Source organism: Megascapheus bottae, chromosome 15, assembly GCF_031878675.1.
Source record: "Megascapheus bottae isolate mThoBot1 chromosome 15, mThoBot2.hap1, whole genome shotgun sequence".
Classification (NCBI taxonomy): Eukaryota; Metazoa; Chordata; class Mammalia; order Rodentia; family Geomyidae; genus Megascapheus; species Megascapheus bottae.
The window spans coordinates 56,270,127-56,296,024 of record NC_143523.1 but is presented as its reverse complement, the minus strand read 5'-3'; the positions used below and the strand labels follow the sequence as shown (position 1 = coordinate 56,296,024).

The following is a 25,898-nucleotide window of genomic DNA, read 5'->3' as shown; positions in this document are numbered from 1 at the left end:
CTTTCTTACTTGGACTTCTCAGATTTTAGCCTCTTGAGTAGTAGGATTACAGGCATGAGCCACTGATGCCTAGCTTTTAATCTATCTATCCATCTTGTTGGTAGTGGGGCTTGAACTCTGGGCCTGGGTGCTATCCCTGAGCTTTTCAGCTCAAGGCTAGTACTCTATCACTTTGAGCCACAGCACCACTTTCAGTTTTCTGGTGATTCATTGGAGAGAGGTCTCACAGACTTTCTTTCCTTGGGCTTTGAACCAGAATCCTCAGATCTCGGCATCCTGAGTTAGGATTACAGGCATGAGCCACCAGTGCCCAGTGCTATTTTTTTTTTTTTTTAGTGCAGTAATGACATTTAAAGTTGTGCACATTTAAAGCATATGTGTGCATGTTTAAAGCATATGAGGATACACTGATAGCTATGGCTTTAATTCAGCACCCACTTACCCCTTATGTGTTTGATTTGGCATTGAAACCCAGATTTCATGATTTGCAAAATATGTACTCACTAGTTCAATCCTAAACTTCATATTGAATAATTTCAAAATTGTTAGGCTATTTCTTGCTAACTAGAGGACAATATTTGTATTCTCTGGTCTTACAGTGTCCAGACAAAATTCTCTAAAATTACTTATAAATTCCTTTTGCCCTATGTACTCTTCAATATGCACTTGTAATGCAGCTCTTGTTTGTTCGTATTGTGTTTTTGAAGTTCCTACTACATCCTGTTGATTTAAAAAAAAAAGTTGTGCACATAGCTCATTTTATATTCCTATATGGTGATGGGACTATTGAAAGCTCTTGCTGTTGCCCTTGGCCATCCTGCAGTTGGGCTATCCTAGGAGGGGAGCCCCATCACAGTGTCAGGAGGCACTAGAACAGGTGACGTGGCTGCTGGTGACGCTTTCAAATGGTCTTTTTGAAAAACAAAACAGTTTTCAAAAACTTGGATGGGGGAAGACTGAATCAAATGTGTACTTTAAGCATTTGAAGTGTATGCCTGGGTATGCGTACGTGTATGTGTATATATGTATATGTGCTCTGTCCTTAAGATTCTTTTTGCGCACGGCTCATGACTCAGTTCTATTTCTGCTTTTGTGTGGATAATTGGAGATAGGAGTCTCAGATTTTCCTGTCCACGTTGGCTTCAAACTACAGTCCTCAGATCTCAGCCTTCTCAGTAACCAGGATGACAAGTGTGAGCCCCCAGACATGCGCAGCTAGTCTTTTCTTTCATAGGGTGCCCCTCATGGGTTACAATGACACCAGCCATTTGTTTTTTTAAAAAATGAAGTCTATCTTATCAGGGACTTGCCTGGCTCTATTGTATGTCAAGTCCCTCTCTCTCCCCCAGAGTCCCTTTACTTGGGTAGACGGAAGCAGTTCAGGAGCTCAGGTTGGACTGGGGTCCTGAGTCACTCACCTGGGGCCGTGAGGAGTCAGGGTGGACGCCAGCTTGCTGGCAGGTCATGGTTCACCATCATCCATCCACTCATCAACTGATAGCTTGGATGTGTTTCTTAACATTACTGGGCTTCAATTTCCTCACTTTTTACTGGGCTTCAATTTCCTCACTTTTAAAATGAGGCTGACAGTGCTCTCGAGATTCTGTGAGTCAAGACTTACAGTGGCTCCGAGGTTGCGGATGGCATATCTGCCTGTCGTGGGAGTTTCCTGTACAGCTCACCTCAGCAGACCTGCTGCTGCTCATCTTGCTCCATCACAGGCTCTATGCCTGCCCTGTCTGTGCCAACTCGGCTCACTGTGCTGGACTGACATGTAAAACAGGCTGAGGGTGGGCTTATCATGGAAAGGAGCAAGGGGTATGGTGGGCCATAGAGGGTGGGCATGGAAGATCTCCAAAGTGACCTTCTAGGAAAGATGCAAAGGAGTTGAGAGCTCAGATCTTTAGAATCTGGGGCAATATAAGGGATGAGCCAGCTGCAAAGACTGGCTCAGGAGTGTCCTGTGGTGTGGTTGAAATATGACAAATGCAGAAGAACAGCCTGAGCTGAAAGCACAGGCCTTGCCTGAAGGGAAGGGGCTCTGAGAAGGGTGGACAGGGCTGGGGAGCTGGGTTTGGGTCTTACAGGGGTATTGAGCCTTCCCTTTGGAGAAGGGAAGCACTAGAGAGGGCCCTGGAGACTACACCGACCCTCTGGATGGATAATAATGGTAGCCTGGACCAGGAGGTAAAATGTTAAGTGATTGGTACAGGTACTGGGGTTTGAATTCTGGCCTGGGTACTGCCCCTTTCACTTTTTTTGCTCAAGGCTTAAGCCACAAGTCCCCTTCTAGTTTTCTGGTAATAAGAGTATCACAGACTCTTTCCTATCCAGGCTGGCTTTGAACCCTGACTCTTAGGTCTCAGCTTCCTGGGTAGCTAGGTTTACAGATGTGAGCCACCAGAACCCAGCCTTGAATGTATTCTTGAACCAATAGAGTTTGCTGATGAGAATGGATGGGAGGTGTGAGCCACAGGTAGAATTGTCCTCAGCTAGCAGAGCAGATGAAGCCAAGAAGATGTAGCCACATCTGGAGATATTCATACTGGAGGGGGCAGTGGACCAGGGAATCCGGCAAAGCCTGGGATTGGACGAGCCCTCCAGGGAAGAACAGGAGACCAGGATGGAGCCAAGGCCACCCAACTCTCTTCTTGGGGCACCTGATGGTTGGACACAAAAGAAGCGGCAAGTTCGGATATGCCATGTTATGTTTGTGAGATGTCACGTGACAGGAATTTGAACAGCCATAGGCTGTCACGTGGTATAGATCTCATTGTTGTCTATCAGTGGTTCCTGTCTTTGCCCATCAAATATTTGCAAATGTGGGAAGGCACTTTTCATTGTCATAATCTGGGGAGCAGAAATGGGGGAAAAGGAAGGATGAGGGTGGGGAGAGGTTGCTACTGGACTCCAAGACCAAGGGTGCTTTTGACAGGCAACTTCCATCACTGTAGCAAAATACCTGAGGGAGGGCCAGGAGCGGGGCCTAGTGGTAGAGTGCTTGCCTAGCATGCACGAAGACTTGGGTTTGATTCCTCTGTACAACATACATAGAAAAAAAAGTTGGAAGTGGTGCTGTGGCTCAAGTGGTAGAGCTCTAGTCTTGAGAAAGCCCAAGGACAGTGTCAGGCCCTGAGTTCAAGCCCAAGACTGGCAAAAATACCTTAGGGAAATGGGAAGAAGGGTGTATTTTTGACCCCCTAGTTGCCAAGGGTTCGCTCAATGTTGCGTTGGCCCCCCTGCTTCGGGCCTGAGGTGAGGCAGAGCATTGTGAGCAGAGTGGGGCTGAGGTGGCCGCCCACCTCATGGTGACCAGGAAGCTGGGACTAAGCGAGGAAGAAGCAGGGAAACGATATACCCTCATAGCCCCGCCCCGAGCTGCTCACGTCCTCCAATCAGACCTTACCTTCTGGAGTTCCCACCACCTCAATAGTACACTCACTTTTGAATCCATCAATGGAGCCATTGAGGACATCAATCTACAGGATTCGGTCATGTCTCCAAATTCCCACCAGTGGAAAGCAAAGCCTTTATTTAACACAGCCTTTGGGGCACATTAGAGAGTCAAACCGTGACACTTAAGCATCCTACTATGTACAAAACAGTGCCCTTGGCAAACCTCCCTCTCCACTCCCTACCCCCTCAGTTTCTCACCCAGAATGTTAGTAACTGCCAGGAGTGTGGCCTAGTGGTAGAGTGCTTGCCTATCATACACGAGGCCCAGGGTTTGATTCCTCAGTACTGCATACATGGAAAAAAGCCAGAAGTGGTGCTAAGGCTCAAATGGTAAAGCTCTAGCCTTGAGAAAGCTCAAGAATAGTGCCCAGGCTCTGAATTTAAGCTCCAGGACTCACCCCCCCACCCCCAAAAAATCAGTAACACTGATGTCTGAGTCCTCCATGAGGATTTCATCAAGAAATTGAAGAGTGCTCGCTAGCTCTCAGGAGCTGCTCCAAGGGAATCCTCCACTTCCTCGTATTTCAAGTGCTGACTCTGGCACTTAAAGGGCTTTAACTTGCCACACTTGGCCCAATGGAGCTGTGGGTTGATCCCAGGGTGGGTTCTGGGCACTGGGCCTCTGATGCCTGGGAGACGCTGGGTTGCAATGGAAGCACAGCCCACTTCAGAAAATGGGGAAGAGCAGGAACAGCAACCACAGACAGTCATGTCTCATGATGAGGCATTTCCTCCTGAAATATTTGCTGTCATAATTTTGGTTTTTACCTTCAAGTTAGTATCAGTCTTTTCCTAACTAGTAAAGGAAAAGTTTGGCTTAGATAGTTCAATGCTGTCAGTAATCCAAGTGAGAACATAAGGCCCTAAGTTCAAGCCCCAGGACTGGCAAGAATAAAAAGTAATCAACTTACAGGCAGGACCTGAAACTCCTGGGCCAGCCACTTTGACACTGTGCGGGTGAGGACAGGCAAATTTCTTGATCACACTGTGCTTGCTTTTCCTCAGTGTAAAATACAGATGTGGGGCTGTTGATAGAGCTTGACATGAGAGCCCTGACCCAGCATGAGCAAGATCCTGGGTTCCATCTCCAGCACCGTAGGAAAACAGTCTGTAGACCCTCACCTTGGCCCTGCCAGTAGCAGTGAGGGCTGAGCTGAGCTCCTCTGCTGGGGGCTGTTCACCAGAGATGCAGGGCACATTTCAGGATCCAGGACCACATGTCTGGACTGTATTCCTGGGTGGCTATGAGCTGGTGCTCAGGGTGTTTCTTGCTCCCTGCTCTTTTTGGGGGATGGGAGAGATGATGGATACATTGTCTCTGGGACTCACCCAGCAGCAAACAGACATGGGTAGGGACTTGAGCAATTGCAGACATGGAGGGTGGAGAGCAGGGAGAGCCTGGACAGACAATCTTTTCTTCTTTGCTTTTGTTTTGCCTTTTGTATTTGTTCTTGCTTGGCTTTTGTGCCAGTGCTGGGGCTGGACTCGGGGCCTTTCACTCTCATTTGGCTGCTTCTCTTGAGGTTAGCACTCTATCACTTGAGCTATATCTTCAGTTTTGGCTTCCTTGTGGTTGATTTGGGATAAGAATCTCACAGAATTTTCTGCCAGGGCAAGCTTCAAACCGTGATCCTCAGATCTCAGCTTCTCAAGTAGCTAGGGTTACAGGTGGAGCCACCAGTACATCTGGCTTCATGCTCATTCAGATCACTCACCAAGTTCAGAAAACCACTGATGTTGAGGATGAATTAATTTGCCCACAGAAACTTGAGACCCAATGTCACTGTGGGAGCAAAAAAGATGGCTCCCATTTTATGCCCACAAGTGAGCAACCTCTACTGGCTAGGAGTGGCCCAGTGGGAGGCTTTCCAGGGCCCATCCCAGTTTGCTTGGAGCAAAAAACTAAAGTACAGCACCCGGGCTCTGAGTTCAAGCCCCGGTACTAGCACACAAAAAAGACATGGCAGAACACACTCAAGTGCACTTCAGTGACACTGACAAAACATTTAGTAAAGGACGGGGAGGGAGAGATACAACTCTGAATTGCTTTATAATCAGCATGCCTTTTTTTCTCCATGAGTACCCCCTTTCAGTGATTTTTTTTTTTTTTGCTGTATGTCCTGGGGCTTGAACTCAAGGCCGAGGTACTATCCTTAAGCTTTTTGTTTGCTCCAGGCTAGTGCTCTACTCCTTGAACCATAGCTCCACTTCAGGCTTTTTGGCGGGTAATTGAAGAGGAGTCTCACAGACTTTCTTCCTTGAGGCTGATTTTGCACCTTAATCCTCAGATCTTAGCCATTTCAGTAGCTAGGATTACAGGCATAAGCCACCAGTACCCAGCAATAATTTTTTTACTTTGATATTGAAAAAATTACAAAGCAAGACTTAAGTTACCAGGGTGGGAGGTGTGACTCAGATGGTAGAGTGCCAGCCAGTGAGCGAAAGCATCAGATACTGAGTTCAAGTCCTAGTCTCTGGCAGGAAAAAAAATGTTTGGAAAGAGAAAACCATTCAGACAGAGGCATGAGGTGTGGGAGAAACTGGTTACAAAACAGAGCCCACAGCCAGGTTGCTGGGGGCGGGGGTCTGCCCCCCTTGCTCTGAGACCCCTGGTAAGCCTTGTCTCCCTGTCTTGCAGGTGGTTCCGGGGAGCGGGAGAAGGCACCGTCCCACCCCGAGGCGCTCCTGCTCATGGCCAGCTCCCAGCGTGACATGGAGGACTGGGTGCAGGCCATCCGCCGGGTCATCTGGGCCCCGCTGGGCAGAGGTACTGCCCGTAGATCGCATGCGCATGCCCACCCTCTAAAACCCTTGCCGACAGGTAATCCACCCCCTGCCCTGACTCCACCAGTCCCCTCTGGCTCAGGACTCGCTCTTCCACAGCAGCCTGGCCCTGCTGCCTCCACATCACCTCCCATCAGGTACCACGTGGGCCCTGGCAGGGAGATGCCAGTTGTCCGTGGACACAGCATCTCTTGCCATCTGAGGCCTGTGGCTTTTGCCTGCTAGCCTCCCTCCCTAAGTCTGCTGGCAGGTGTCCTGCTGGTTGTGGGCAGCTGGACGTAGGCAGAGGGGCCCTGTACAGGGCATGGCTTTCATACCCACTGTCTCAGGAGTTCTTTTCCTGTCAGCTGTGGGGCTTGAACTCAGGGCCTGGATGCTGGCATTTTCTCTCATTTCTTTTATTCTAAAGCATTAAGTGGGTGCGTAAAGGACACTGGCTATAACAGGTCATGCATGCCTCCACTCTCCCCTCCCCACCAACCTCCCGAGTAGACAGAGGGAGGCAGGAATGCATGTCTGCTATTGCCCAGGAGTGACGGATGCCAGGAAATAAGACCAAAGCTCGGGGGGGGGGGTGAGGGGTTCTAGCAGGCTTAGTGACGTAACCAGGAATGCTGGGGAGAAGAGCAGTGGCCGAGGAAACTGGCAAGTGCAAAGATCCTGGAGTAGGAATGGGCCAGGAGCTCAGAAGGCCAATAGGTCTGAGAGAGTGCCCACGGGAAAGGTGGCCAGGTAATGGGGGCATGGTGAGAAGCTGAGATTTTGCTTCAAATGTAGCGACACATCAGGAGAGCACCAAGCCAGAGACAGACAGAGCCTGACTTAGATTTATGAAGCACTGGTGGTTTACACACCTGTAATCCTAGCTACTGTGGAGGCTGAGATCTGAGGATCATGGTTCAAAGCCAGCCTGGACAAAAAAATGTCTGTGCTTGAACTCAGGGCCTAGGTGCTGTCCCTGAGTTTTTGTGTGTACTCAAGGCTAGTGTTCTACCATTTTGAGACTCACTGCCACTTGGTTTTCTGATGGTTAACTGAAGGGAAGAGTCGCATGGACTTTTCTGCCCAGACTGGCTTTGAACTGCGAGCCTCAGATCTCCCCCTCCTGAGTAGCTAGGATTACAGGCTTGTGAAACTCTTATGTCCAGTTAACCAGCAAAAAGCTGGAGCTGTGACTCAAGTGGTTGAGCCCCTTGAGTGAAAAAGCTGAGGGACAACCCAGCACCCAGGCCTGAGTTGGAGTCCCAATACCAGCATAAGAGAAAAGGACAAAGTCCTCTGGTGTCCATGTGAGCCTTGGACCTGAGACAGAAGTGTTCACAGCAGGCAAGTGCAGACATGGGTCAAGCGGTAGGGTGCAGTCTGTTGGGTTCTGCCCCGGTCTAGATGGAGTGGGAGAGAAAGGACGATGACTCCAGCCAGGCATAGCTGCTATCCTTGAAGGCTGGTGTTCATGTGACATCGGGACAATGGTGTCATGTCAGGCGCTGAAGGGAGGGGGCACGGCATCCCCTTCCTCCCCCACCCCCACAGATTTGAACTCAGGGCCTCGTAATTGATTGGCTGCTTGGTCTGCTGGTGCTCTATGGTTTGAACTATGCTTCCAGCCTGGTTTTTTTGCCCGTTATTTTGGAGGTAGACTTTCACAGTTTTCTGCTCAGGTCTGACTTGGAACCATTTATGGATTTTTAGATGAATGGATTATTAGCAAAAACATGAAGAAAAGCAGTGAATGTTGTAAAATTCCCCAGGGGAGCTGGAGGCCTGGCTGAAGTGGTTGAGTGCTAAGGTCCTGAGTTCAAACTACCAAAACATCACACACACACACCCCAGAGTAGAGGAAGGAAGAGGTTAAAGAGGGATGCAGGAGCACCATAAAATTTCCAGATTCATTGGGCATCAGTGGCTCACGCCTGCAACCTAGCTACTCAGGAGGCTGAGATCTGATGATTGCAGTTCAGAGCCAGTCTCAGTAGGAAAGTCCACAAGACCCTTAGGTCTAGTTAACCACCAAAAAGCCAGAAGTGGAGCTGTAGCTCAAATTGATAGAACACTACTAGTTCAGAGCCCAAAAGCAAGGACTAGTGCACAGGCCCCGAGTTCAAACCCTAGGACTGGTACCAAAAAAAATTCTTTAGCTTTCAGGAGGGAACTTGAATATTCTGTAGTTTGAATCCATATAGGAATGCAGGGTTGCTGGTTTTATATGAACAAAAGTGCAAGCCTGCGCATTAGTCCTTTCAGTGCTGTTCAGCACACATGCATATTTCACATTGTAAAAACAAAAGCTGACTGAGGTCCAGCGTGACAGAGCCAGGCCCTGTGCCGGGTCTCTTGTCGCTTCCTCCTTGCCTGCTGGGAGTGGGGCCCTCCCTGGACAGTTTTGGCCAAGGAGGAACGGGAGGATGGGACGTGAGAGCCAATGGGCATCAGAGGCGCTTATCTCCTTTCTGCCAGATGTGCAGAGAAAACACAGCCGTGCCAGGTGAGCAAGCCTGGGCATGCGTGGGCAAGCTCGGAGCTCGTGGGTGGGCTCAGTGGGCCTCTCGTTTCCTGGCAGAGCCACTGGTAAACTGAAGTTGCCTGGAAGAGAGACCTCCTGGATCAGAGCTGCTCTTGGTGGCATTTTATAGAGGGGAGGGGGTAATGGGTACCAGTGATGGGGCTTGAACTCAGGGTCTTACACTCTGCCTAAGCTTTTTACTTAAGACTCTCAATCTTGGGCCACAGCTCCACTTCTAGTTTTTTGCTAGTTAATTGAAGAGAAAGAATCTTGCACTTGTTTGCACAGACTGGCTTTGAATTTTGATCCTCAGATCTCAGCCTCCTGAGTAGCTAGGATTATAGGTATGAATCATTAGTGTCCTGCTTCTGTTATATATATATATTTATATATATATGTACATATATATAAATATATACATATATAAATATATATACATATATTTATATATATATATATTTTTTAAAGCAAAAAGCCCTTTCCAGCAAATTTACTGAGGCAGAAAACCTGACTCCCAGTGGCAATATGGCTGCTGTGGATGGGGACCCCACTGTTCCCACAAAGAAGGTGGGGCAGACAGTGGCACCCATGGGTGCCTCTTGTAGGGCCTCATGAATGTTTTCTGGGAGGCTGGAAGGACAGGCATGGGCAGGCCATCTCCCCACAGAGCCTCCATTCTACAAGGGGAGACACATGACGGGCAAGCTGAGAAACCGGGAGTAGACTTGGAGGGTCAGAGGGCGGGGCTTGGAGTTGGTGACCTCTGAGTGAAGGACTAGGAGCCCACATAGGGAAGGGGCCTGTAGAAGAGCAAGCAGGAGGCCAGCATGGCTGGAGAAGTGGAGGGAGGTCGAGGGTTGTGGAGACAAGTGGCAGAGCCTGAAATAATTGTCTGGAAGTGATGCAGAGACAAGAGCGTGCTGGCCCAGCATAGGGGTCATGGTGAAGGGAAGTACAGGGCCTCTAAAGCTGTGGATTCTACAGTCTGATATTAGAAAAATAATTGCATCTCTCCTGATTCTCTACCTGCTTTTTACCCCTACACAATACAGTTTAACAGCAGTGTGCATGTGGGTGTGCGTGCATGTTGTGTGTGCTTGTGCAGGTCTTGGGACTTGAATTCATGTCTAGTCCCTGAGCTGCTTTTGCTCAAGGCTTGCGCTGGAGTTACATCTCCAGAGGGAAGCCCCTGGAGGCACAGCTGCATTCAAATGCAAGGTCACTGTTGGCAGAATGGAGCCAGAGTTGCTTGTGGACCATTTCTTCCCAGCATTCTTTGCTCCACAGAGACTGAAAAAAGAAGATTGTGACTGGGGTCTGACCGTGGAGCTTGCTCAGTCCTTCCTCAGCTTGCTCACTGGATTGGCACTCTACCATTTGAGCCACACCTGCAGCCCTGCGTTTGCTGGTTATTTTGGGGATGACAAACTTTTTCTGCCTGGTGCTGGCTTTGAACCATGATCTTCAGATGTCAGCCTTCCAAGTAGCTAGGACTACAGACATAAGCCACCACTGCCCAACTGGGAAGATGTCTTTTATTTCCTGTTCGCGTGCATGTCAGCCAGTTCAGCTTGTGTGCCTAAGACTGAGCTTCAATCTACTTAGTCTGCAGATGGAAAATGCTTGGGCCTGTTTTTTATGCCCTCTGCCTTTAGCCACTTGATGCTAAGTTTCCTTCTTCCTTCCCAGCTTGGCCTCCTGTGTGCTGAAGAGAACCCAGGACCCGGAGGCTTTGTCCTGGTTACTGCAGGGCCTGGGCCCCAGGTAGATCACTGAGAGGGCCCTCAGCTGGCACTGCCTTGCTAGTCAGCCCTCTGCCAACCCCAGGTCTGGGCTGTGCCTCCCCAGAAGCCTGGCAGCAGCCCTGGGCTGTCAGACCCCTTACATCCCTTTGCAGTCAGGAGAAGACTCTGGGAGGTGCCTGGACTGTTTTTCTCTATGTGCCAGTATTGGGACTTGAATTCAAGGCCTGGGAACTGTCCCTTAACAAAGGCTTCAGGCACTCTATCACTTGAGCCACAGCTTCATGTCTAGCTTTTTGCCCATTAATTGGTGATAAGAATCTCATGGACTTTCCTGCCCTTGCTGGCTTAGAACCTGTGATGCTCAGATCTCAGCCTCCTGAGTAATTGGGACTACAGGTGTGAGCCACCAGTGCCTGGCTGAGGCTCCTGAACGTTGTCACAGTTGTTACAAAGGAAGCGGCATCCCAACAGGTTTGTTGGAGCCTGGAGCCCTGGCATGGGATGGGGTCTCAGGAGAGACTGATATGGGGTGGCTCGGGTGTTGTCAGGTAGCCTGCCATCCAGGAATTAGCACCAGAGGGACCTTAGCACTCGGTAAAGAAGGCAACCCATGTTTGCCACAGGCTCTCCTTGCCCAGGGTTTGAGAGATCTTAGGAAGGCTAGAGGGGCTGGGCACCCAGGTGGGGACCAGGGCTTTCTCCAGCATGCCCCCATCCCCAGATGAGGTTGCCAGGCAACCATCTAACCTGAAGAACTCACCTGTCTCCAGGCTGCTCATGTAAGAGGGCCAACCTCAGGCTTATCTCTCGTGCCCCTGGCTCTGTCCTAGAAGGCGGTTCCAGGACCCCTCAGCCCCCGATGTGCACCCACCCCAGCAGGCTGACGTGGCATCACCTAGAGCTCGTTGGGGTTGTGCAACCAGAGTCCCAGAGGGGTGGCAGCTGTGCACTGGGGACTCCCTAAACTGGCAGGTGAGGTTCGATAATCACACAAGTGAATACACGGAGTTGAGAAGAGAACAAGTTAGCCCCAAGCCTGCCTGCCCACCTGAGAGGGTCCCACGTGCCCCCCCAGGGGGCTAGGTACCCCTGACCCTTCTGAGCCTGCTGGCCCATGCGGATAGCTAGCTATTTTGACTTCAGCACCTAACACATACTTAGCAGTGTGAGCCTGGGCCAGGAGCCTCACTGGGACCCCATTCTCCCCCCCCCCCCCCAAGTAATTGAGACACATTTTTTTTTTCTTCTGTACCAGTCATGGCCCTTGAACTCAGGGCCTGGGCACTAGTGCTGAGCTTTTATGCTTAAAGCTACCTCTTTACTGTTTGAGCCACAGCTCCACTTCAAGCATTTTGGTGGTTACTTGGAGATCAGGGTCTCATAAATTTTCCTTTCTGAGAAAGTTCAAACTGCAATCCTTAGATCTCAGCCTCCTTGAGTAGCTGGCATTACAGGCGTGAGCCACTGAAGCCCAGCAACAGAATTATTATTTTTTTTTTTTTTTGCCAGTCCTGGGCTTGGGCTCAGGGCCTGAGCACTGTCCTTGGACTTTCTCAAGGCTAGAGCTCTACCACTTGAGCCTCAGCACCACTTCCGGCTTTTTTTCTATGTATGTGGTACCGAGGAATCGAACCCAGGTCTTCATGCATGCTAGGCAAACACTTTAACCACTAGGCCAAACTCCTGGCCCCCAGAATTATTTTTTATAAATGAAAACGAGTGCAAAGCATTCCATTGTTCTTACTCCCATAACTTACCATCACCTGAGCTTAGTACAGCCAAGCCATTCTACCAGTATTGTTATTGTGTTCAGAGGTGAGAGCAGCATCTGTCCTCTAAGACGTTTGGGTGCCAGGTTGGGCCACCTGGGGGTGGCCTGGGAGGGCTCTTCTGGAGACCTTAACGGAGGGAGACTGTCCTTGCCTTTGCTCACCTCTTAAGAGTTGCAGGTGTCTGGGGCCCTGGCCTGCCCTCCAAGCCTCAGCTTCCCCCTGCCTTTGTCTTGTAAGCAGCCAAGACAATTCTACTGTGCCACCCAGTTAAGCCAGGGGATCCTCTCCAAATCAGCTGTTCTGTGCCACCACTACTGAGTCTTTGTACATGTGTGGGGCACAGGCACAGCTTCTGAGGTGAAGGACCTGTGTGTATCTGGCCACACACCATGAGTGACAAAAGACCCCAGTATGAACATAGGATGTGTGGGTGGGATAAGGGTTGGGGAGTGTGCCTCAGTTTCCAGATCTAAGAGTAAAAGGCCTGCTGCCTTTCCCCCGCCCCTTCTTTCCAATGCCAGTGTTTGACCACAGGGACTGGCACTTGCTCAGCTTGCTTTATTCAACTTGCGTTCTACTCAAACCATGGCTCTAGTAAGGCTTTTTGCCGCTCGCTTGGAGATGGAGTTTTGCAGACTTTTCTGCCCAGGCTTCAGTCCTCTAAATCTTAACCTCCTGAGTAGCCAGGATTACAGGTGTGGCAAGACACCCAATGTTTTAGGACTTTGTCCCTCATGGATTGATTGTGTGTGCATGGGAGTGTGTGTGCATGGGAGTGTGCAAACGTGCACACGCACGCACACAGGCTGGTCCTGGGTTGCTGGCCCTGAGTTTTTGTGCTCAAGGCTGGTGCTCCTCTACTTGAGCCACAGCTCTACTTTTGGCTTTTTAATTGGAGATGAGCCTCACAGGCTTTCCTGCTTGGGCTGGCTTTGAATGCAGTCCTCAGATCTCGGTCTCCTGAGTAGCTAGGATTATAGGATTATAAAACCAGTGGCGTTTTTTTTGTTAAAGCACATTGGTTTTCATTCTCAAAGTACTGTAATAGCCAGGAACTGTGCCCCTAGAAACCGCCCTCCTAGCTTCGTGGTGCTTGGCGCGCTTCCCTGGCAGCTGCCCTGTGAGGTCGGATCTGAGGATCCACCTGTACATCTTCATCCTTGCCACCTTTCCCCAGGTGAGACTGGACTCAGAATCCTGTTGGTTTTACAGAAAAGTAATTAGCTGCGTGGTGCAGATGGCTCACACCTGTAACCCCAGCTACTCAGGAGGCTGACATGGGGGGGGATTGTGGTTCAAAGCCCGTCCAGGCAGGAGGAGTCCTATTTTCAATTAACTACCAGAAAACAAAGAGCTGTGGGGGACGTTAACCTAGGGGGAAAAGCTCGGTTACAGTGCCTGGCCTTGAGTTCAAGCCTGGTGATCTACACTTCGCACATAACGAGGGTTTGCATGTGCCCAGGGTCACTTACCAGCCAGCTGCATCACCATGCCTGGCCTTGGCTGCCCCTCCTGTGCCCTGGCCCGGCTGGGGCCCAGCTCCCCTCGGGTGGTGACTCAGATGGCGTTGCCTCTCCGCTGTGGCCCCCTCCCGCCCGCCCCGGGCCGAGGCCGGGTCCGTGGGCCCTAGCCTCTGCTCCCGGGACCCCACCGGGGACTCCGCATTCCGGGGAGAAGGCGGCCGGGCCCCGGGCGGTGCTGGCCGGGCCGGGCAAGTGGGCGAGCGGCGGGCAAGACGCTACCTGCGCGCGTGCCGGGCATTCCTGGCGCCGCCGCCGCCGCGCCCGGGCGCGCCATGGGCCTGATGCCGGCCGCGCGGGCCTCCTCCCGGGGCCGCGTCTGTCCGCGGCCGCCCTGCCGCCTGCCCGCCTGCTGCGCGCCCGCCGCCGCCCCAGGTAGGGGCGGGACGGGGTGCGGGGGTCCCCGAGGGCGCGGCGCCTCCCGATCGGGTGCGTTGGTTGGGGCTGGGGGGAAAAGGACGACCCTGGTCCTGGTCTGGGAGCCGCAGGGGGGGGGTGGATCGTTCTCAGGGCTTGGAGGGGGAGGGGGAAGTGCTTGCGTGGAGAAGTGGGGAAACTGAGTCTGGGAGGGGCCTTGCAAAAGATTGTTCCCCATCCCCCCCCCACCTAGGGGACTCTGTGAGCCGGGGAGCCCCCAGCCTGGGACTGGAATCCCCAGGAATATTCTGGTCTGCCCTCCCCCACTCCCTGGCCTTTGGAAGGCTTTCCGGGAGGGAGCATTGATCATGGCAGCGGGGTCTCCTGTCATGACAGAGCGACAGTCCACCATGAGTAGGTGGACAAAAGGAGGGAGAAGATGGCAGATGTGGGGACCAGAGGCCAGGCCAAGGAGGAGGCTGGATTTGAACCCAGGCTTGTAGGATTGTTTCCTTGCACTATCTCTGGCTGAGGCCTTCCAGGATGGCAAATCGGACCTGCCCTGAACTACCCCAGGAGAGGCTCCAAGATGGAACCCTGGCCTCTCTCTCCAGTTTGGGGTAGGGGCTTCCTCCTGTACCTACCTCTCCCATGCACCTACCTGGGGACACCCAGGACACAGCTGGGCATCCCCTCCCTTCTCTGGTGAGTCCTGTGGGGACTCTGAAGACAGCCACAGGAAGCCTCTGCCAGCTTCCTTCAGGGTAGCCCAGCCGGTGTTTGTGAAGTGTGGGTTGGGATCTCGAGGAACCCACATTGGCTGTGCTTCTAAGATCTGACAAACCTCCTGGAACTGGTTCTTGGCAAAGCGCCCTCCAAGATGTGCCAGGAGGGCAGAGGGAGTTCAGGTCTCTGGAGCGAGCCTGTTGCTTCCGATTACGGTAGAAGGATGTGTGTGTGGGGGGGGAGGGGGACCATGGAATCTGAGGTTAAATGTAAGAAACCTGGCAGGGGGACAGAGTTGGAGGCCTGCCTGTGGGGCTCCCCACAGCTCCAGGGAAGCTCAGCTCATACTGAATTCCTCCGCCCTGTGCCTGGCTTTCTTTCATGCAGGCATTGTGTGCTTGGTCTAGGGTCTTCATAAGCAGCCTCTGAAGACATGGATTGCCCCCATGCTGTAGTTGGAGAGACTAAGGCCAGGACCAACCCACTGTGTTCCTGGTTCATCCAGGATGTCCACCCAGATCAGTGCTGGGGACCAGTCCAAACCTCTGTGTCCAGGCCCTTCGCCCTTGCGTGTCACCTGGCCTGTCCACACCCATGTGGGTCAGAGGGTCAAGTGAGTTCTCACGGTGGGCAATGTCCAGCCTCATCCCCACCACGCTCCCCCACTCTCTGGAATTCGGGGGCTGGTTGGTGGCAATGAGCTTTTGTGCTCAAGGGATAGGGCTCTAGCCTTAGTGCTTTACCACTTGAGCCACAGCCCCTTTTGTTGTGGTGGTTAAATTGGACAGTGCCCAGTTCAAACAGCCCTGTATCGGCCCACACAAAAGAACTTAGGGGCTGTGGCATTGTGCTTTCCTAGGTTGTGCGAGGCCCTGGGTTTGGTCATAAGTGGAGAGGAGGTTGACAGGGAGAAGCTAAGAATGCAGATGTATGAAACATCTTGATTTTCAATAACAATTTTTAAAAGGTTTCAAATATCATAGTTAAGAATATGACAGCCTCTAAAAACCCAAGGGGCTCATTCAGGGTGGGTGATGGGGAGCAGAGATTAGAGGGTGGCCACTCTGTGGAGGCCTGACGCTCAGCTGGCCCTGAATATAGAGAGGCTCACCAAGTATGAACAGAAGCCCCATTTCAGAACCTGTATGTGCAGGGCCCTCCCCTGTTTCTCAGAAGGAAGTCCCCCGTGTGCCAGGCACGGTGTGGGGCACCAGTCTGCCTTTCCTTGGTCTGTGTTTGGCTGTGCTAGGGCAGTGACCTCCCTTCCCCCACCTGGCTCACCTTCCCAAGTCTGGAGCAGCCTCCTGGCATCCCTGAAAGCTGCCGTGCCAGGACAGCTGTGATTGGTGAATGCTAATCAGCTCAGCCATCCCAGGTCCTGGCGCTTAGGGCTGGGTGCAACTGCTTCACCAGCTGCTAAATGGTGAGAGAACTGTGTTCCGCTCAGTGCCTGTGTGTGTTCCCTGTGCCAGGACTTCAGGAACGTGGATGCAGGGGTGCACATCTGTGACCCCAGGAAGGGGAAATCTTTGTTCATGTATGGCTGAGCATGAAATGAGACTGTATCTCAGCAAAAACGAGGCGTGACTCAAGAGGTGTAGAAAGCCAGCCTGATTTCAAAGCCGCATAGTACATATTCAACACTTTTTTTCCCCTGGGTAGTTGAACTCAAGGCCCAGATGTTGTCCCTAAGCTAGTGTTTTACTACTGGAGCTCCAGGTCCGTCTTTCTGATGGTTAATCAGAGATATGAGTCAGACTTTTCTGGCCAAGGCTGGCTTCAAACTGATCCTCAGATCTCAGCTTCCTGATGGATGTTAATTGGGTGTGCAGGACTACCCCAGTCCCATCAGCAGCATGCACGAGCACGCTCATGTATGCTTTTCCCAGACCATTGGCTCCACGGCCTGGAGCCCCTCCTTGGGTCTCACACACCCCCCTCCCCACTGTCCCTCAAGAGTCCTATGCCCACCAGGGGCAGAGAGTATGACCAGCTCCTCTTCCTGCCCAGGGATCTTTGGGCAGCGCCTGGAGGACACAGTGTACCATGAGCGAAAGTATGGCCCCCGCCTGGCGCCCTTGCTGGTGGAGCAGTGCGTGGACTTCATCCGGGAGCACGGGCTCACCGAGGAGGGGCTCTTCCGAATGCCCGGCCAGGCCAACCTAGTAAGAGACCTGCAGGACTCCTTTGACTGCGGGGAGAAGCCGCTGTTCAACAGGTGAGCACCACTCCAGCCAGTGACCACAGCTGGGGTCTCCGTACTAGGTCCTCAGAGTGCGAGGATGGTGGGCAGGCTGTTGGCCCACGTAGCTCTCCCTGGCAGAGCGTGGATCCCGAGAGCATCCCTCCCTGTTTTCTCTTGGGGAGAGAGGCCCTCCGACCCTGTCCATTTGAGTGGCAGTGCCAGCTCATAAACCTAACACAGGCAGAAGGTAAAAGGGCTCTGTGTGCCAGCTGAGACTGGTGCAGACATGGCTATGCCCAGGACTCCAGGCTTGCTCTGCACCATCTCCTAGCTGCACTGCCTGATATGAGTGCTACTGCACGTTTAAATCTACTCTTGCCAACCCGCATGTCCTAGGTGTTTCATTTTGAGCCAGGACTGAGACAGGTGCTCTTTTCCCCCAAGGCTGCTGCTCTACCACTTGAGCCACAGTTAACTGGGGACAAGGGAATCATGGACTTGCCAGCCTGGCATCTCAGTCCTCAGCTATGTTTCGTGAGTGGCCAGGATTACAGGTGTGAGCCACACACAGTGGGCTCAAGCTGTTCACGGCTGAGTCCAGAGCCCTGTGTCCTGTCCTATGATGTGGCTCTGGCTGAACCATAGCCTGCCAGCCCGCTGGGTGCTTGGATTCCCCCAGCAAGAGCCCTCACCACATTGCACATGTCTGTCCCGTGTTTTCCCTCTGGGCAGGCCATCTCTTGCATGGAGCTATGGCAGCTTTCCTGGCTTTGTCCCCCTTGCAGCCGGTGCCAACAAGGCTTCTCTGTGCCAGTATTCCTCAAAGAGCACTTCCTGCCCTCAGCACCTGTTCATGGCTGAGGGGAGGGGGGGGTCCCTTTGCTGCCTTGCCAAGGGCTGGGTGAGATAACAAGCGCATGAATTTGGGAATCAGGCTGGCTTGGAAGCCCTGGCAAGGCCCCGAGGCCACTGTAAATTCAACAGGAGGTGGGGCGCGCATTGGCAGGATGGAATTCCACCAGGCTGGGGGGATGAACAGAGCCAGGGGGTGGGGCCAGGTGTGTGGTGAGGGAGACATTGACAAATACCTGTATGAATGAAGTGAGGATAGGGAGTTGGAGGAGCCTGGGCTTCTGGTTGATCGGCCAGGGCAGCAGGTCTGCAGCCCTCCTGTCCGCTGCGATAGTGCCAGGCCAGTGCTCCAGTGTAACCACCCTCCCTCCCCCAGTAGCCTTCTCTGTGCATGCTGAGGCTCAGGCCGGAGGGCATCCTTGCACTGTTGGCACATGGAGAAAGTCTTGAGAGCCCTGCTTGGAGTGGGAGGAGCCAGAAGGCCCAGGACAACGTCAGTCTGCTCTCCTTTCTCCCCAGCACTCGGATCCCCGTCCCCAGCTTCCCATTCTTACCCTCATTCTTCCCAGGCTTCTGCTACCACTGAACCTGCAGAAGCCCTAGGTTCAGCCTGGTACCTGCTGGGCCATTACTTCCCAGGAGTGTGGGCAGGAACAATGGCTGTGTTAGCCTGGCTGGCTCAGGCAGTCAAGGGAGGCTTTTAGCCCTGCTAACCTTGAAGTCATCAGGCTGGCAGCAAAGGAAAGAGACTGAGGCACACGGCGCGCACGTATGGGTTTGGAAATGAGGGGTATGCAGAACAAAGCCCAGGCCGTCCAGCTCTGGAGGAGCCGCCTAGCCCTTGGTGACCAGTGCCCCGGATGCCTGCTGTTCTCTCACAGGGCTCAGGCGGGGCTCTGGGCTCCCCGGAGGGCGTCTGTTCCATCTCAGGCCTCCCATGTGTCCCCTCTTGCATTCCAGCACCACAGACGTGCACACGGTGGCCTCGCTCCTGAAGCTGTACCTGCGGGAGCTCCCCGAGCCCGTCATCCCCTTCGCCAGGTACGACGACTTCCTCAGCTGCGCCCAGCTGCTCACCAAGGACGAGGGGGAGGTCAGTGCCTCCCGGGGCCCATCTTGGGGGTGGGCACATGGACTCAGGATGGAAAGATGACAGGTGCCTGTGGCTCTTAGCTACTCAGGAAGCTGAGACCTGAGGATGGGGGTTCGAAGCCAGCTGGTGCAGGATTGCCTGGGAGCCTCTTCTAATCAAAACCATCAAAGAGTTGGGTGTGGAGCCATAGCTCACAGTAGTGGAGCACTGAGCAAAAGTAGCTCTAGAACTGAGCCTAGGCCCTGAGTTCAAGACCCAGAACCCACACCCACCAAAACCCCTTGATTTCTCCATGGCAACGTGGTGCTGGCCAGATGTCTGCTGCATGTGCAAGGCCCCTCTCTGGAAGTAGGTCGGGATGATCCCACTCCAGCCAGGTCTGCGTGGGGCCATATTCTTTAGAAGACAATGGAGACAGCTCCCAGGACAAAGGGCCTAGGGTCCTGTCCCCCTTCCCCTCTCAGCCCCAGCCTGCTGGCTGGGGCTGGATGTTTGCCTTCTCTGCAGCTGTGTGGGGGATGAAGGCTGTTATCTGGTAAATATTTGTGCCTTGATAAGAGCCCAGACATTCCTCCATGGCCCCAGAAAGGAACTCGGGCTCCTGGGAAGGCTCATCCCAGCCTCCTCCCACCTCACTGCTGGTGTCTGAAATCCTGTGATCTTTCCCTTCCTTCCCAAGGGGACGCTGGAGTTGGCCAAGCAAGTGAGCAACCTTCCTCAGGCCAATTACAACCTGCTCAGATACATCTGCAAGTAAGTGGAACATAGGTCGGCTCTGACTGGGCCCATTCCTCTCTCCGTGTCCAGAGGGGGCTGGGTCCTCATAGCCAGCCTCGCCCCGCATCCGTGCAGAGGAACAAAATAAATGCCCAAACCCCCACTGGCCCTGAGCGCTCAAGCTCTGTTGGTGGATCATTTCAGAGAGGACATGGCCTCTGTCCTTCTGGACACCTGTCCTGTCCCCTCCCACCCCTGCTGTTTCTTTACTGATAACCCTTCAAGTGTACTTTGCAGGCACTGGCTGGGGACAGCACCATGCCAGGGGCCGGCCATGCTGGCCTTTGTTTCTGGTGGCCCTCTCAGACCTAGGTTTTGCAGATGGAGCTGGCCTGGTTGGGGCCAGCACCTCTTGGAAATCCCGGGCAGTCCAGCAGGGACCAGGCAGCTAGCTGGCAGATGAGACTTCAGAATTTGCTTCTTCCCTGCTCTGCAGATTCCTAGATGAGGTTCAGTCCCACTCAAGTATCAACAAGATGAGCGTCCAGAACCTGGCAACAGTATTTGGCCCTAACATATTGAGGCCACAGATCGAGGACCCAGTGACCATCATGGAAGGTAATGAGGTGGGGGGCCTTCCATGCTGCTTGGGAGTAGGACTCATCTCGGTCCCAGACATGTCCCTCAGAACCATTCCAGCCCAAGCCAGGCCTGGATTGGATGGCTAGTCTCCATCGCCCTGGAGTTTTTCAGGAGCCTCTCTTTTTCAGGCCTGCCCTGAACGAGGTCAGCTCTGGTAGCAGTGGGTGACTGGATGGGGTTAGAATGACATGTTTAGTGCAGATGGACAGGTGGGGAGGAAGGAGGGGTTAGCCTCCTTGTTGAGCCCATCTTATTGTCCTAGTGTCCTGAATGTCAGAGCTGTGCACTCTTCTATGAAGAATAGTAATTATTTTTTTCTTTCAAAGGAACATAGGTTATACCTGTAATTCTAGCTACTCAGAAGGCTGGAAGCTGAGGATCAAGGTTCAAAGCCAGCCTAGACAGGAAAGTTTTTTGGTGGGTCATGGGGCTTGAACTCTGCCTGGGCGCTGTCCCTGAGCTCTTCAGCTCAAGGCTACCACCCTACCCTTGAGCCAAGCCGCACTTCCCGATTTCTAGAGGTTAATTGGAGATAAGAATCTCAGGTCCTTTGTGCCTGGGCTGGCTTTGAACCTTGATCCTCAGATATCAGCTTCCTGAGTAGCTAGGATTACAGGCGTAAGCCAGCTCCCCCGGCTCTAAGTCTGTGAGACTCTAGTAACCACGCAAAAGGCAAAAGAAGGCTGGAAGTGTGGCCTAGTGGTAGAATGCTTGCCTGGGTAGAATGAAGACCTGGGTTTGATTCCTTGGTACCACATATACAGAAAAGGCCAGAAGTGGTGCTGTGGCTCAAGTGCTAGTGTGCTTGCCTTGAGCAAAGCCCAAGGGCAGTGCCCAGGCCCTGAGTTCAAGCCCCAGGACTGGCAAAAAAAAGGGGGGGGTGCAGGGAGTACAGCAGCTGTGGCTCAAATGGTAGAGCAACAAAGGCCAGGGACAGTGCCCAGGTTTAAGCCCTAGCACCAGAAAAAAGAATATAGGGGCAAGTAAACAGGCTGAGGGAGGGGATATGCCAGAGGGCACAGGGCAGGCTGACATGGAAATGGTAGCACACGGGACTCAAGGTCTTAGGTGAAGAGGCTGACCAGCCAGATGCCAGTGGCTCACCCTGTAATCGTAGCTATTCAGGAAGATCTGAGGATCGCCATTCAAAGCCAGCCTGGGCAGGAATGCATGAGACTCTTATCTCCAGCCACCAGAAAAAGCCAGAAGGGGAGCTGTGTCTCAAGTGGTACAATGCTAACTTTGAGGGGGAAAAGGCGGGGGGCGGGCAGTGTCCAGGCTCTGAGTTAAGGCCCTAGTACCAGCACGGGAGGGTGGGAGGGGCTAGCCAAGACTCACACAGTCACAAACACAGGCTGGAGCCAGGCTGCCCCACGCTGGGCTGAGTTCCTTTGTAAAGGTGAGGAAGGTATGGTGTGCCCCGCCCTATGGCAAGGGGCTGTGACCAAAGCTTTGGCCTAAGTCTCCTTAGGGCACATGAGACAAAGAAGCGCCAAGCTCGTGCCTGGCTGCGCAGGGACAGGAAGAGAGGTGTTGCATTTAGTTCCTGCTTCCCTTGGTGTGACTGCACAGGACTCTTTCCTGGATTCCTCTGCTCACTGGCGCACCCTCCCCGTCCCCCCCACCCTCAGCCTTATCACCCTATGTACCACTTCAGCTTCTGGCCTGGGTTGGGCAGATGAGAGGGCAAGGTTCCCGATGGTCTTGGCATTGCTGTGGTGGGAAGAGCGACACCCACTGCAACAGCAGCCCAGTTCCCAGAATCAGGGAGTTATGCCTCTTTTGCTGGTCCAGGGGCTTCAACACAGGTCTGGGGGCTGCCCCTGAGCCTCCCTGCTCAAGGCTAGCACTCACTGACTTGAACTCTAGTTCCATTTTGGCTTTTTTTTTTTTGGTAGTTAATTGAAGGTCAGAGTCCCACAGCCTTTCCTGCCCAGGCTGGCTTTGAACCACAACCCTCAGATCTCAGCTGAGTAGCTAGGGTTGCAGACAGGAGTTGAGGCCTTGAGTGTGCCCACATGTGCTCCTTTCCCTGCCCCTGAGCACCAAGAGAATAAACAGCTGGGCACAGCCCTGGAGATAGGGGGCAGCTGAGACGGTGCTGCCACCTCCTCCCCAACCCACCCCCCCCAGTTCTCGCTGCCAGGTCCCTCAGCCATTGGTTCCATGTCTGTGTCACGCCCACTGCTTTCTGCGGGGGTTCACGGACAGCCCGTCCCCCGGGCCTGGGTGGGGTCACTCACAGCGGTGTGTCCCCTCTCTCTGGCAGGCACTTCCCTAGTCCAGCACCTGATGACCACCCTCATCCGCAAACACAGCCAGCTGTTCGCTGCCACCGTTCCGGAAGGGCCAGCCTCCCCCCCGGGAGCCCCGCAGTGCATGGTGGGTTGGGGCTCCGAGGATGCCAGCAGCCCGGGTGAGCCCAGCGGCCTTGGCCTGCCCACCCACAGGACCTCCTCTCTAGACCGGCCAGCTGCCGTGGTGCTTTCTAGGACCTCCCCGCCGGGTCTGGGCAGCCAGGGCAATCCTGCCACCCCCGGCCCCAGAAAAGGGATCCAGACCCTGCCTAGCTGGAAGCCTTCATTCCGGCAAGCAGCATCCCGGTCAGGGAGCCCAAAGGCTGGCACTTCCTCCCTCGAGGTGCCCAGCGCCTCGTCCAGCGGGAACTGGCTCGTGAATGGGTTGTCCTCTCTGCGCGGCCATCATCGACGAGCCTCATCAGGGGACCGGCTCAAGGACTCGGGCTCCCCTCACAGACTGTCCACCTATGACAACGTGCCCCCGGCCAGCCTCTTCGCCAGCGAGGCCAGCACCACGTGGTCCGCAGCCTCATCCTCGAGGGAGGCCTCTGTCAGCAGCTGCACGGCCCACAGGGCCAGTGACTCGTCCACCTGCAGCTCCCTGCATACCGAGTGGGCCCTGGAGCCGTCCCCGCTGACCAGCAGTGGAGACCACAAGTCCCCAGACTTGGGACACAGCTTGGATGAGATGAGTGGACATGGTGGCGGCGGCGGCAGCAGCCACAGCAGTGAGCCCAACAACCCAGGAAGCCCTGCCCAGGACCAGTCCCACCGCTGCAGAGTCCTACAGGGCCTTGTGGCCGAGCTCAGAGCAGAGCTCTGCCGCCAGAGGACTGAGTACCAGACAAGCCTGAGAAGGTAAAGAAGGGGCTGGACCAGGCCGGGACTATTGATCCTAGGGTTGTGGTCAGCTGTGAATGTGCCCAGAGGCATCATGGCTGCCTTTCTAGGAGCCCAGGGTGAGGGTTGGGACAGCTTGTGTGTCTGGGAAAGCAGGCCTTGCATGCTCACTGGAAATTTGAAAATATCAGCCAGGCTGGCTAGAGCAGGATCGACATGAAATCACAGCAGAGTGTGTAAAGAGCCAGGCAAGGGCTCCCACCAGCATCTCGGGCTGCTGCCTGCAGATGCCCTGTGAGCCCAGGCCCTACGCCCCAGCAGGGCCGCCACTTGGCTGTGAGGACTGGCTCTCCAGTGCCTCCACTGCGGCTCATGGGAAGAGCTTGCTTCCTCTGGGGGTGGGAGGGCAGTGTGTGGCCCCATCTGCAGTTGCCATGGTGAGCAGAACCCCGACAGGCTTGAAAGGCCAAGAGGCGGTGGCCACTACAGAGAGGAATAAGGAAACATGAGGAAAACCTCACCTGTAAGTCCTGCTCCAAGATCAGCAAGGCAGTGAGTGCAAACTTCTGATGTGAGGGCAGCCATTGACTATTGGAGGAGGGATAACCAAGAGGACAGTCCAGAGTAAACACGAGTCCCCCCATATACACCTAGTGGGGTCCCCCCTCTCACCTGCATCCTCGGGATGGGTGGTAGTGGGGGTTGATGGTTGGCTGAGTCTCGGCTCCTCCAGTGTTGAGGATCAAGTGTCCTGCCAGCCTCAGCTGCTGGGAGGTTCTCACTAGCCTGAGTGGCATCTGGTCTTATTGCCAGGGACATGAAACAGAGCAGCCAGTGGAATGGCTCAGGTCCCCTTTGGTCCCCTTCCTTGTGAGGCACACCAGGCTGCCAGGGCTCCAGGCGCCATTTGAGGTACAGGCTAGGGGCGGGCAGTGGGGCAAGGCAGGCAGCCAGATGCTGAGCCAGTGCTCAGGGCTGGTTTGCTCACTGCTGGGCTGTGGGACTTGCCAGAGGGCATCGGGCCGGCCGGCCGGCTGCAGGAACACCTGGCTAGGTCAAGTAAGAGTTGCTCATAGATAGGCCAGTCGGGGCTTAGGGACAAGAGACTGGACACCAAGGTCACTCTAGCCAGGTGACTTGAGCCAGGAAGGAGGTCCAGCTCCCAGCCTGGGGACAGGAAGCGCAGATCAGGGAGGAGTGGGTGGAGCCCTTGGTTCTCATCACCTTTCCCCAAGCATTGTGCGCAGTGACTCAGAAGAGGCCTGGGCTGGTCGGGAGGGTGGGGACTCGTCATTGTTACAGTGTCCTCATCCATGGCTACGGCACAGCTGCTGAAACCAAAACCCTTCCACACACTGCATTTCAGAGGCTGGGCTGCCACCATGCTTCCCTCTCATGCCCTCCCGGGCAGCCCAGGAGCCAGGCTCAGGCCTGGGCATCATCACCCTGTAGAAAGGATGGGTGTGTCCGCCTTGGCACGGTGTGGTGTGGGTTCTGCTGTGGCCTCATGAGGCCAGTGGAATGGCAGGCCACAGGAGAGCTGGGCGGTGAAAAGCAAGCCTGGGAGCCTCCCTGTCTGCTTGTCCCTGCTCTTGCGCAGGCAACAAGGCTGGAGACTTGAGCCCCAAGGCTGAGCGCACATGGTGGGGGTGGAGTGGGAATTACCATTCCTTGAACAGATTTCCTTTCCAGGGCTGGCTTTGAGCTGCGAAACTCAGATCTCAGCCTGGTGAGCGGTTAGGATTACACACGTGAGCCACTGGCACCGGCACCCCCTCTCCTTGTGGTGGGGTTTCTTCATTGGCTCCCCAAGCACACCAGAAGCCAGCAAGGCCTGCCAGGTCTTTTCTGTCTGTGGGGCCCCAGGGCTGCATTGAACCAGACAGCAAGGTGGAGTCTGATGGTCTCTCTTGATTTCTCTTTTTCAAGCATCGAGGAAAGCAGTGCAGACCTGAGGCAACAGACATCACAGTTAGAGGAGGAGCTGGACCAGGAGAAGAAGAAATGTGCCATGTTAGAGATCAAGCTGCGGAACTCAGAGCGGGCGCGGGAGGATGCCGAGAGGAGGAACCGGCTCCTGCAGAAGGAGATGGAGGAGTTTTTCACCACCCTGGGAAGTTTGACCATGGGAGTCAAAAGCGCTGAGACCCCAAAATGAAAGGAGCCAGCATCACTGTCACTCACCTCCCACCCAGCTCTCCAGGGCTGGAAAGAGGTTCTTCCACCCCCGTGGGGACTGGCAAAGCCTCACATGCCCAGGTGGGGTCTGGGCGCTACTCTCAGGGCCTAGTGAGTGTTGGGGGACAGTGCCAAGAACAGCACTTCCTCCCTCGCCCAGGAAACATCCCCCCACGCCCACCCACGGAAGAGACTCCCAGAAACCAGGCAGGCGACCAGGACTTTGCA

At 54.0% G+C, this 25,898-nt stretch overlaps 1 protein-coding gene across 1 annotated transcript in view; it reads left to right on the top strand.

Annotated features, from left to right (window-relative positions):
- Positions 1-25,898, top strand: part of Arhgap22 (Rho GTPase activating protein 22) — an 84,247-nt gene extending 58,349 nt beyond the window's left edge. Inside the window, exons 3-9 of the mRNA XM_090346758.1 lie at positions 6,095-6,223; positions 16,874-17,081; positions 18,861-18,993; positions 19,673-19,746; positions 20,207-20,328; positions 22,622-23,510; positions 25,422-25,898. Coding sequence (XP_090202884.1) covers positions 6,095-6,223; positions 16,874-17,081; positions 18,861-18,993; positions 19,673-19,746; positions 20,207-20,328; positions 22,622-23,510; positions 25,422-25,650 — 1,784 coding nt within the window. The 3' untranslated portion in view covers positions 25,651-25,898. The remainder of the gene's footprint in view (positions 1-6,094; positions 6,224-16,873; positions 17,082-18,860; positions 18,994-19,672; positions 19,747-20,206; positions 20,329-22,621; positions 23,511-25,421) is intronic.